Raw genomic sequence first — 12,723 nt, 5'->3', positions numbered from 1 at the left:
GTGAGAAAGTGCAATTAAAGCATTTTGACTTGCCCACCAAATTTAAGTAAGAAAAAAAAAATCAGAAAATAGAATCAAGTCAAAGGAATCTGATTAGACATTCAAGAATTTATATTCTTTAAAAAGTTAAATTTTAAAAGGCAGTAGTGCTATGAGAACAATTCCTTAAAACTTAAATAAAAATGAGGACTGACATATCCTTTTATACCTTCTCAATACAGATGGGAATAGCTTGGTGATGTGTATGGACAGGGTGCTGTGCCTAGAGTCAGGAAAACCTGAATTCAAATCCAGCCTTAGACATGTAATAGTTTGATCTTGGATGAGTCACTTAACCTCTGTCTCAGTTTCCTCATTTATAAAAATGTGGATAATAATAGCACTTACCTTCCAGGATCAAATGAGATAACATTTAAAGTGTAAGCACAGTGACTGGTATAAAGTAGGTGCTATCTGCATATTAGTTATTATTATTATTAGTATTATTAAGTAGCAGATATCAGGAGAGTCAGTACATTGTTTCAGTAATGTCCAATTTTCCATTACCCCATTTGGGTTTTTCTTGGCAATGATACTGGAGTGATTTGCCATTTATTTCTCCAGTACATTTTATAGATGGGGAAACGGAGGGAAACAGGGTTAAGTAACTTGCTCAGGGTCACACAACTAGTAAATGTTTGAAGTTGTATTTGAACTCAAGTCTTTTTGACTGCAGGACTCCATCCACTGTGCCATCTAGCCACTCATATTTACTGCTGATGGGTGCTTAATTAGGCACATGAACTATAATAGGTAAAACACTGGGTAAAAGGCTATATAGAATGAGTGAAAGGTTAAAAACTAGGGATAACTTAGTCCATTTATTTATTAGATTTTTTATTATTATCATTATTAGAAACCACTAATTAGAATAAAAGTGTCAGACAAGTAACCCATGAATCACATATGGCCCACAATATTCCTGAACCAGATTAAAATGGAATTGGAAAATATTTAACAAGCTAAATGAAAATACAATAAAACATAGATAATATCAATATGTAGTTTTCTAAGTCAATATGCTTCCACAGGGATCCTTATATATGATTTAGGGGTCTCTTTTTTCTACTTGAGTTTGACACCACTTCATTAAAAGATACATAAAAGAGATATGTTGTTTATTCAAATGGATAGAACATTTTGGATGAAATTATTGCCTGCCTTAGCCAATAATCCACAAGACTGGTTACAAAACCTTTCTTTGAATTAACAAAATATTTATCATTGCTTCCATAGCAAAATTTGATTAGGAAAAAAAAGAAACTACAAAAACCCTTTCTTTAGGGTTTATAGGGACTGCTGTTATTTCAATTCAATTCATTTCAATTCAAGACACACTGATGAGAACTATCAACCTATTTATTTCTACACTAAACTATAAATAATATCACAAAATTAGACAGAACTTCATACCTTACAAAGTGTTTTCCTCATAAACAACTCTATGAATGTAAAGGTATTATTATCCCCATTTAATAGCACTCAAGGAATAAAATCTCAGCTGAGACTCGAATTCTGGTCTCCTGATTCCAAATCCTTATTGAGATGATAGAAAATCATTGTATTTGGAGTTAAAAGGCATGAGAATAGCTACTTAATACCTGGGTCACCCTTTAGCAAGTCACATGATTTCTCTAGGCCCCAATTCCTAAGTAGAAAGTTTAAGAAGTTGGATTCCATGACCTCTAAGGACCTTTCCTACTCTAGCCTCTATAGTCCCGTGATCGATGATCCAGGTGATCTCTTTCCATTAAGTTATGCTAAAAGGTGGCACAGTGAATACAGCACCAGCCCTGAAATCAGGAGGATCTGAGTTCAAATCCGACCTCAGACATTTAACACTTACTAGTTGTGTGATCTTGGGCAAGTCACTTAACCCCAATTGCCCTGCCTTCCACCCTCAAAAAAAAAAAGACAAAATAAAATTATGTTAATAGTTTTCTGCTGTACGGACAAAAGCTAAAATTTTAGATTCCAGGTGGGATTGCGTATGGTTCTTTAATTTACTTAAAATCTACACATAGGGTATCTAGGCATCACAGAAGAATAAAGGCAAGCTTACCCTCCTCCTGGCACGTGGAGCAGGTTCTGGAGTGTTAGGGGATGTTGACTCATTTGGTGTTTCTGAGGTTGAGCTAAGAGATGAATTACTGCTTGAGAGTTCTTTGTTCTGTTTCTTGCTTCCAAATGGTAAAAGTGAAGCTACGAAATCAGACGCATCTTTCTGCTCCTCTCTCTGAGAATCCTGCTTCAGTTTGTAGGCCCGGTCATTAGCAATTACTTGGGATAATGGCATTCCAAAAGCCTGGGGTATAAATTCTGGAATTAAAGAACAGGATTTCGTTATAAAAACAAAAATAAAATACTCAGCAGTCCTCTTTCAGACAAACTTTTGCAAGGTAGAAAATTTTAAATGAAGATTTTTCAGAAGCTACTAATTTATTTAGCTGGCTGCCATCTCATCTCTGAAGACTTCTTCAAGTGAAGGTATTTCCTCCTCCCTCAGATTTTCTTAATTCCTTTAAATTTCTCTGTTGACCCTCATACTATCCTACTTATGTATTTAACATATTCTCTTACCTCATTCCCTAGTAGGGTATGAATTCCTTGATGGGAAGGACTGTTTCATATTTATAGTTATATTTACTTTACCTAGTAGCATGCTTTGCACACATTTGTTGTTGAATCCTTTCAGTTGTGTCCAACTTTTTGTGACCCCATTTGGGGTTTTCTTGGCAAAGATACTGTAGTGTTTTGGCATTTCCTTCTCAGCTCATTTGACAGATGAGGAAATGAGGTGAACAGGGTTAAATGATTTGCCCTGGGTCACCAAACTAGTAAGTGTCTGAGGCCAGATTTGAACTCATGAAGACGAGTCTTCCTGATTCTAAGCCCAGTGCTCTATCCACTATACCACCTAGCTGCTCTATTTTTCCCATAGCATGTGCATTTAATGTATGATAAATTTAATTTGATCTCCATTAATGAACTATTGCATAAAGCTCATAAATTATGTATCTTATAGATACCAAAGGACCAGAAACTAATGAATACTGTCATTTTTTTTTTTTTTGCCTTTTGGAGGGCAATTGGGGTTAAGTAACTTGCCCGAGGTTATATGGCTAGTTTTTTTGTGTGGGTGTTAAGTGTCTGAGGCCAGAACCGAACTTGGGTCCTCCTGACTTCGGGGCTGACGCTTTACTCACTGTGCCACCTAGCTACCCCTACTGTCATGTTTTTATTATGATATGTAGTGCCTGCCACATATTGTGCTTTTAATTTTTTTTTGCTTTTTGGAGGGGGGAAGGTAGGGCAAATAGGTTTAAGTGACTTGCCCAAGGTCACACGGTATAGCAGCAAGCACCCCAAGCGTCCTCAGGGTTTGCTGCCAATACAGGTTCTTGGATCTGCTTTGTTAAAGGAAAGCAACTCAAAATGGTTTAACAAGCTTACTTTAATCAGTCAAATATGTATCATTTACCTAGTTCAGGGGAAAGAGGTCAGCACCCCAAACTTCAGAATATACAGACAGAATTATCAAGACAGAAACAGATCAAGTAGACAGATTTCAAACTGTCCAACCATTACATCCATACCCAATCAACATCTGGGTTTCAACATCTGGGTTCCAAAGCCAGGGGGCTCTGGACAATGGCTTCCCAGAATCCATATCAAATCACAGAACACTTCTCAAAGTGAGCCCCAAAACAAAGCTACACATCAGGGCTTATATAGCCTTCTCCTGGCTCAGAGAATGTAACAACTTTCTCGACCCACTGGCCAATCAAGAAGTATCTACTGAAAAACAAGCCTCCCAACCCCCAGGTTCCAGGTGCACTTTAGCCTAGGGGCAGGGAAGATCTTTAAAATTTACATTCCCATTACACAAGGCCAGTTTTGTGTTAAATGTCTGAGGCTGGATTTGAATTTGGGTCCTCCTGACTCCAGGGCCAGTGCTCTATTCACTGAGCCACCTAGCTGCCCTGTGCTTTTAATTTTCATCTTGAAAAAAATTAAATATTTTTTGTGATATTTTTATCACAAATATTTATGTGAGACTTCGAAATAGTCTACAAAACTTTGGTCTCTTTCATTTTATTTTTTGTATATTTATTATTATTACTTATTCATTTCCACTAACTCTCCTTGGTATTTGTGGGCTTCTTTTGCAACTACTTTCTCAGTGAAGTCATCAGATATCTAAGAATAAGTTGACTTAGTGTGTAAAATCTTACCAAATTCTTAAAGAATATTGCTAGTTGTTCATCCTTTGCAAGTGATGTTAAGTTAAAATTATATTCATACACTCATTCCGACACTCATATGCCCTAAGAAATGGTGTATCTTGTCTATGGAAGGACAAAGAAAACTTCCCCAGTTTCTTCATGTTCCTCTCTTAGGAAAATGCATGAGCCATCTTTTCACTAATCTGCTACTTTTTTGCACTCTGGTAGTTATGATGCATTAGTAGTATCACAGCACGAAGGTTTATGTAGATGTTGTGCAATTGCCCCAGTGGTGTGCAAAGTTGCATGTGAAGAATATTAACAATTGAATTATTTCTAAATGGTGTGTGAACTGTGTGATCCTGAGCATCTCTGTCCCTTCTCTGTCACTTTGTCGCTGTTCCTCACAGGACTGAGGGCCACTTTGTGTTTTCGCTTGTTTCATGGTCACCATGGCCCTTCCAAATCTGAAGAGAAAAAGCCTGGAGGCCAGCTTCTCTGAACTTAACAAGGTGACTCCTCCAACAAGAAGTCAGTGAACGAACATTTATTTAACATCTATTATTTTCCAGGCACTGCACTCAATACAGGGGATATATAAAGAAAGGCAAAAGATAGTCCCTGCTTTTAAGAAGCTCTCAGTCTAATATGGAAGAAAATATTCAAATGACTATGTACAAAGAAACTACAGGCAAACCTCAACATTCTTGCATTTAACTTTCAGCACCTCAAGCATTTATGTTATTTCATTAGGAACCTCATTTTCACTTTTGCATTGGTGGCCTGTGCACAGTCCCGACTATGCATAGTAGAGAGAAAAATGAGAGGCCTGTGCAAGTTTGTGAAGCAGCTGGTATATTAATTAACAGGAGCATCACTGGTCTTGTTCACTTCCCTGTGCATTTCTTGCATATTTTCCTTGTTTGCTTTAAAACTCAACTTCTGTTTTATAATTATGCACTCACAGTATACTGCATGTCCTCTGTGTTCTAAAGCTATGTCTAGACCTCACCAGTCTCAGGGTCTTCCAACAGCAATGTCTATAGTTCCAGCAACCTCTCCATCAGTTTTCAGAGGGCAGCCAAGGTAGAGAGGTTTATAGCAGTATAGTATACAGTACAATGCCCTCATACCACCATCTAACACAATGGAAGGTAAGATTCAGGTTAAAAAATGTTTTCGTTTTGAAGAATTTTATTTGTTGTATAGTATTCATGGTACTGTAAGATTTTGTGTGTAATGAAAAGTGAATAGTATGAAATCAGTTTTGTTTGTTTTTTATTGAGATGTTAGTACAAAAGTTCACAGAATTCTAGGGAACTGCTAGTGAGAAAAATGTTTTGAATGTTATAAGTTTTATTTTATGTACTGCATTTTGTGGGTTATTTCATGGTTACAGTGTTAGGAAAAGTGCAAATTATCAGAATTAATGTTTTGTTATAAAAATTATATGCAGAAAAGTGTATTTTCACCAATCTCTAGCAAAAGATTACAGTTATTGGTGATCATGGGAACCTAATCTCCTATTTCCCACTGGGGAGAACCTTCACATTTTTTACTTTCTCACTGTTTTCTAAGAACATTAATCCCCGTGAAAGTTGACAATTGACTACATACATACAAGTATATGCATATATGCACACACATATACACATATGTGTGATAAATCTGAAATAATCAGTAGAGGGAAGGAACTAGAATTAAAGGCAACTGGGAAAGGCTCCCTGTAGAAGGTGAGATTTTTACCCAAGACTTGAAGGGAGCCAGTAGGAGAAGGAAATGAGGAGGGAGAGTTTTCTAGGCATAAGAGACAGTAAACATGTCTGGATGTGGGACATGGAGTCCCTTGTTTAGGAATATCACTTTGACAGCTGAATGAAGGATTGTTTGGTGTGTACAAGAGACTTGGGACAAGAAGACTCAATAGTAGACATGAATCAACAAGGGTCTACACAGGGGTGTTGATAGTGTTAGAGGAGAGGAGTATATACAAGAAATGTTGTGGTATTAGGTGGCACAGTGGATAGAGCACCAGGCTTGGAGGCAGGGATACCTGAGCTCAAATTCAGTCTCTGACATTTGACTGTGTGACCTGGGGCAAATCATTTAAACAATGTTTGTCTCAGTTTCCTCACTGTAAAATGGAGCTACTGATGAGAGCAGCAGTCAGGCAAGGGAAGAGGGATTTATATTGCAGGATACAGACTGGAGAGTCAGGAAAGAAAACTGGAAGGCTGTGGATGGTCTAGGCCATGGAAGAAGTTCCTTCACTATCTGGAGAATCGACACTTGTACATAAATCTCAGTCATCCTGACCTAGTTACAGCTCTGATAACTAGATAATAGTTAATATTAACAAATTAATAAATATTGATAAATAAATAAATGATAAAAAGGATAATTACCTAGATTGCATGCAGTTTTTTTTTTTCCATTCTGTCATTTATGTGAGCTTGGAGGGAATATACATGTCCCCCTTGGTGGATAATAAACATTTATCTGATGATGAGGCCCAAAATTTTAGTTATGGTGCCTAAAGGGATGTAATTAGATTCTATAAAGCTGGTCTTATATTTATTTCCAAAACTATTTGGTGATGGAAACACATAAATTCAAAGCAACATTTGCAAAACTGTGCCTTACATAAAATTCTAGCAAATAAATCAACACAAGTCAAGAAGTATTTATTGAATTCTCCCTATGTACCAGGCTTTGTACTAAGTGATAGGTATTAAAAAAAAAAGGCAAAAGACAATCCCTATTCTCAAGTTGCTCATAGTTTAATGGGGGAAACCATGCAAACAATTATGTACATATAAGTTATAAACAGGATAAATTGGAGATTATCAAGTAAAAAATAATTTCTAAAAGCCTCTCACAGTTAGCAAAACAAAGAGAAATAGGTCAGTCATAATGTTTTTTAGTCATTTAAGTTACATCCAACTCTCTATGATCTTATTTGGGGTTTTCTTGGCAAAAAGTCATAATAGTATAGAATAAATAGCACTGGTCTTGTAGTTAGGAGGACCTGAGTTCAAATGTAGCCTCAGATATTTGGCACTTAACTAGCTGTGTGACTTTGGGCAAGTCACTTAACCCCAACTGCCTTGCCTTTCCCCCTCCAAAAAAAAAATAAAAGAATAAATAGGAGAATGTATTTCTATTTGTCCCTATTATTAAGACTGAGGGAGGATAGATAGTGAGTTAAAGCATTTTTTAAGTGTTTACTATGTGCCATGTCTATATTAAGGATTGGACATACACATTCAAGCAATGAGCTCTTGTCCTCAAGGTGCTTACACACTAGTGGGGGAAGATAATACATAGAAGGGAGCTAGAAACCAGGAGGGCACCCTAGCTGAGGCATGACAGAGAAATATCTAGAAATGAATATCTACATGCAGATTAGTTTCCTAGGTAATCAAATAAATATGAATTCAAATCAGAAGAAAAAAGAAAAAAACAGAAAAATAGCTATAATCCCTAATGTTTATGTTTGGAGGGAACTCTTTGATTTGCATTAATTGGAACTATCATGGGTAAAGCCCAAATCCTGAAGTCTGTAAAATAAAAATTTTCAAATTAATTACCATCTTATTAAGTATTAATTAAAGAGCTATTACTCTTAAAAATTTTTTTTTGTCTTTTTGGAGGGGAGAAAGGCAGGGCAATTGGGGTTAAGTGACTTGCCCAAGGTCACATGGCTAGTTTTTTTGTGTTAAGTGTCTGAGGCTGGATTTGAACTGAGATCCTCCTGACTCCAGGGCTGGTGCTCTATTCACTGTGCCACCTAGCTGCCCCAGAACCTATTACTCTTGGACCTATATTAGATTCTGTGGGTAACATAGAATAAGATAAGGTCCCCAGCCTTAAGGAGCTTATTGGGGAGAGACGATATAGAAAATACATTAAACAATCAAAAGTCAGAGGATCTGGGTTTGAACAAAGGGTTTATTTTAGATGGGTTTTGAAATATAGCTCTTGATCTGGCATCTCATGAAAAGATACAGTAAAATCTATAATTAAGGGCTAAGACATGTAGTTTAAGAAATTCAGGAGTTTGGCAGAAATAATTAAGGATTCATGGCCTTGAGTTGCATTTTGAAATATGGGTAAAGTTTAAGATTTGTGTAGGTGAAGAGAAGAGAGAATGGCTGTAAGAACAGAAACAAAAGGTTGAGTGGAGGCAATAAGTGTATTGCATAGAAGTAAGAAAACAGAGGCAGTTAGATGGTGCAGTGAATCAGGAGGACCTGAGTTCAAATCTAGTCTCAGATACTTAACACTCACTAGCTGTGTGACCTTGGGCAAGTCACTTAACCCCAATTGCCTTGCCTTCCCCATCCATAAAGGACAAAAAATAAAGAAATAATAAAATTTTAAAAAAGAAGTAAGTAAACACATTAACTGCATATGATGGAGCATTAAATTATGAACAGTTTTAAAAGAAAACTCAGCACAAAGTTTATATACAAAGGGAAAACATTCAGGGCATGGCATGATGAAAATGTTGACTTCCATGGCCATTAAAGACAACCATTTTTCTCTAATTATAACCTATTAGGAAATGAAAATAAATTCATATTTCTATGAATATGTTGAAATTCCACAAGTTTTATATTTCATAAAAAGGTGCGAATTGCCAGAAACATTTTAATTTACCAAGGGTGGAAATCTTGGTAGAAGATTTCTGTTAAATCAACAATTAATGATATCTGGGAAGAGAAAAGTAAACTTAAACAGAATTCACCACTTTTGTTATCATTTTCCCTAACTGTGGACATTAGTCAGAGTGTTAGACAGTTAGGCCAAAAGTCAGGAAGACCTGTGTTCAAATCCAGACTCAGACTACTTGTATGGCCTTAGGTAAGTCACTTAACCTCTGTTTACCTCAGTTTCTTTAACTGCAAAATGGGGATAATAATAGCATCGGCCTACCAGGGCTGTTATGAGAATCAAATGAAATATTATTTGTAAAGTGCTTAGACAGTGCCTGGCACATAGGCACAATTTAAATATTATTACTATTATCTTCCTTAAGTAGCAAGTTAAAGAAAACCAGTACTTTTCCCCCTGAAGTGTGGAAATTGTACTTTAAAAATACTATTGTATACTATTCTACCTGTAAACATACTATTTTATATTGCTTCATTTTTGGTGGTGGTAGTTGTTAGTGATGGTGAGGAGCTGAATTCAACCAATTAGGTGATAATCAGTTACACATTTGTCCTTTTCATAACAGTCAGTTGTTTGATTAAATCGAACCATGGTTTTCCAAAGCAGTTTATGCACGTGAACACAAGTCGTAACTACCCTTGGTAAAATCAACACATCAAAATCAAGTTTGTTTCTTTAAACATATATTGAGACACATTTCTTTTTACTTGACCTGTGATTTCACTGCAATCTCCTTCTCCCTAGGTAGATATACTCCAGATCTGGAACTTATGGTCTGAATGTAGTCTGGTACATTGAGAGGTTAAGTGATATGTTCATAATAACACTGCTATTAATGTGTCAGAGCTGGACTTGGACCTACGTCATTAGAACTCCAAACTGGGTTTGGTATGGAAACCATTTGGTGAGATTATTATTATATTGTATATTGCCAATTTTTAGGTATCTGAGATTTTTCATTATAAACTGTTCTCCCCCCCCATCTAGTAAACTCTTCTACTCACAATATGAGCCTAGTAATTACTGCTTATTGACTATAGGATGATACTGACATTTTTTACCTGGAAATTAAAATGCAATTATACTAATACAGATAAAAAGTCATTGCTTTCCCTTTATCATTGCAATGATAAGATTAATATTAGTTCCCCATAAAACTGAACAACATCCTCCTCCTGAATCAGGACAGCAAGAAGGGAAGGAGATAGTTCAGGAGACTGCTGTCAGTTTTTAACAATAACTGCATTTTTCATTTAGGAAACAGGATGTATTGACTTAAGGAGGAAATGAGGTAAAGGAATGCAGGTCACTTCTGTTAGCTTGACTGAGAGATGGAAGGTTGTAATATATACATGGATGACATTTGACTTTTTCTACATGCTTTGACAATAAAAATGCAAGAAAAGTCCTGGAACAGACTGTTTGCTGGGGGGGGGGGGGTGCTCATTAATCTAGAAAATGTGTTTGATGGAATGGTTTTGGGGAAGCTATGATTTAACAAAAACCAAGCATTATGAGGTCCATGTAGATTGTATTCAACTCAGGATAGTAAAAAAAAAAAGTTGAAGATGCCTGCCAACATAGGTCAAATCTCATAGCTACAAACATCTTGGTAAAAGGAGAACATTTCCCAAATATGGCTGATGGTTCACTACTTCCCAACAATATTCACTACAATTCATTCTAGTACAATAAAATAATTTTGATGGCACCTTGGAACTCATAGAAATGGGATCTGATTCATCATAACATTTTTTTCTTTTCGTTTTGTTTTTTTTTGCAGGGGAAAGCAGGGCAATTTGGGGTTACACGGTCATACGGCTACCAAGTGTTAAGTGTCTGAGGCTGTTTTTGAACATTTCCTTCTGACTCTAGGGCTGGTGCTCTATTCACTGTGCCACCTAGCTACCCCACATGGTAACATTTTAAAAAGTCAAGTTAGTGATTTACAGTCATGTCCATACTTTTCAAAATAATCTTTCTTTGATGTTCCAGAGACAGATAGCCAAGCTGTTTATTTTTCATTTCAGCATACACCAAGGAAAAATATTTCCATCCTTATCACTGTCAGCATACACATTAAAAAAATGCAGGTATACACCTATGCATGCACACACACACACATACCACACTCAAACACAATATTTTCCCAAAGGCTATGCAGAATACTAGTGATGTTGATAACAAAAATTTTAAAAATCCGAATAATATTAGATTGTGCCCATACAATGTTAAATATTACTATTTAAAGACTTGCATTGTTTTTGTTGTTATTGTTCAGTCATGTTCAACTCTTTGTAACCTTATTTTGGGTTTTCTTGGCAAAGAGACTGGAGTAGTTTGATGTTTCCTTCTCCAGCTCATTTTACAGATGAAGAAACTGAGGCAAATAGGGTTAAATAACTTGCCTAGGGTCACACAGCTAATAAATGTTTCAGGCCAGATTTGAATTCAGGAAGATAAGTCTTCCTGACTCCAAGCCTGGCACTCTACTTACATTGCCACTTAACTGCCTCCATTTAAAGAATACTTTCGTACTATACAAATGTGCTCTGGGAATCCAAAAGTCTCCCAAGATCACTTTGAAGGGACATTTTTAAGCAGCTACTTTAACTTCAGAGACTACTAATATAGCCAGTTTATTTTATATATTTCTAGAACAGATAAAAGGCCATTTCTACTGCCATTAAAACTGGAAGAGAATAAAAAAGGAAAGGATCTTGGAGGAGTGTGGTGGGCATACTCTAAGGATGTTTAATCTGTCCTGCGTCCTCTAAGAAAACCAAAAAACATCCCTCTGTCAGCAAGTCAGGGAAGAGACAGGAAATGTGCAGACAGTAGGACTAGTAACTACATGAAAAATAAATCGAGAGGATCATATGATCCTCATGTGAGAAGCAGAGTGGCAAACAGTGGAATGATAAATGCAACATGCGGAGAAAAGAATGCCCAGTGGTTCATGGTAATGCTGAGTTTTTTTTTTCCCTTTTGAAGGGCAATTGGGGTTAAGTAACTTGCCCAAGGTTACATGGCTAGTTTTTTTTTTTTGTGTGGGTGTCAAGTGTCTGAGGCCGGAACCTAACACCACCTAGCCGCCCCTAATGTTGAGTTTTAAAGTTGTGATAAGCAGAAATCCTCACACAGTGACTCACCCAAAGTAGGCAATAATAACCCACTGGCACAAAGAAAACTTTGGGTTAAGTATAGAAACCTTCAGAACATTTGCAAATAAACCAGAGCCCTGTTCTGTCATTTTTAGCATCTGGAAGCTTATAATGTCACTATTTATACATGTGAATAATTAACGACCGGTAGAGATTACATAGACGAAACAGTTGAGGCCTTGGTTCTGATTTCCATCAAACTTATGTTCTTTTCCACGCAACAGGCTTAAACAATGACAATAGCTTTGCTTTCTCCAAAGGACTTTTCCCCTGCTTCTGTGTGTAGTTACTCATTAGATTATACCATGCTGATATTGGGTCCCTTTGCTTCTTGCTTTCCCTAAAGGTCTTACACTCCCTCTCCTAGGGTTTTTAGAAGGTTGGCCACTGATTTATCTCAAGTCTTTGACAGGGATTTTCTTCATCCTTGCAAAACACACGGAAAAGTTGCCACTACTGCTTTTCATAGCATCTAGATTCTCTAGGACTAAAATGAGGAGTCTCAAAGGTGCATCCAAAAATTCCTATCTGTGTGGAAAGGCTTAGGTAAAAAGGGATAGAGGCTTAGGAGTGTGTGTGTGTGTGTGTGTGTGTGTGTGTGTGTGTGTGTGTGTGTG

The 12,723-nt window shown here is 36.7% G+C and overlaps 1 protein-coding gene across 5 annotated transcripts in view; it reads right to left on the bottom strand.

Annotated features, from left to right (window-relative positions):
- ARHGAP6 (Rho GTPase activating protein 6) overlaps positions 1-12,723 on the bottom strand; it is a 703,646-nt gene that overhangs the window by 55,416 nt on the left and 635,507 nt on the right. For all 5 annotated transcript variants that reach the window (XM_069063000.1, XM_069063001.1, XM_069063002.1 and 2 more), the window contains exon 4: positions 2,102-2,358. In XM_069063000.1, coding sequence (XP_068919101.1) covers positions 2,102-2,358 — 257 coding nt within the window. The remainder of the gene's footprint in view (positions 1-2,101; positions 2,359-12,723) is intronic.

The sequence above is a fragment of the Petaurus breviceps genome, unplaced genomic scaffold (genome assembly GCF_028583685.1).
Source record: "Petaurus breviceps papuanus isolate PSGF00001 unplaced genomic scaffold, PetGlider_PUasm1.0 90515, whole genome shotgun sequence".
Lineage (NCBI taxonomy): Eukaryota > Metazoa > Chordata > Mammalia > Diprotodontia > Petauridae > Petaurus > Petaurus breviceps.
Note: the sequence above shows the minus strand (reverse complement) of the source record. Positions and strands in the feature narration are given on the sequence as shown.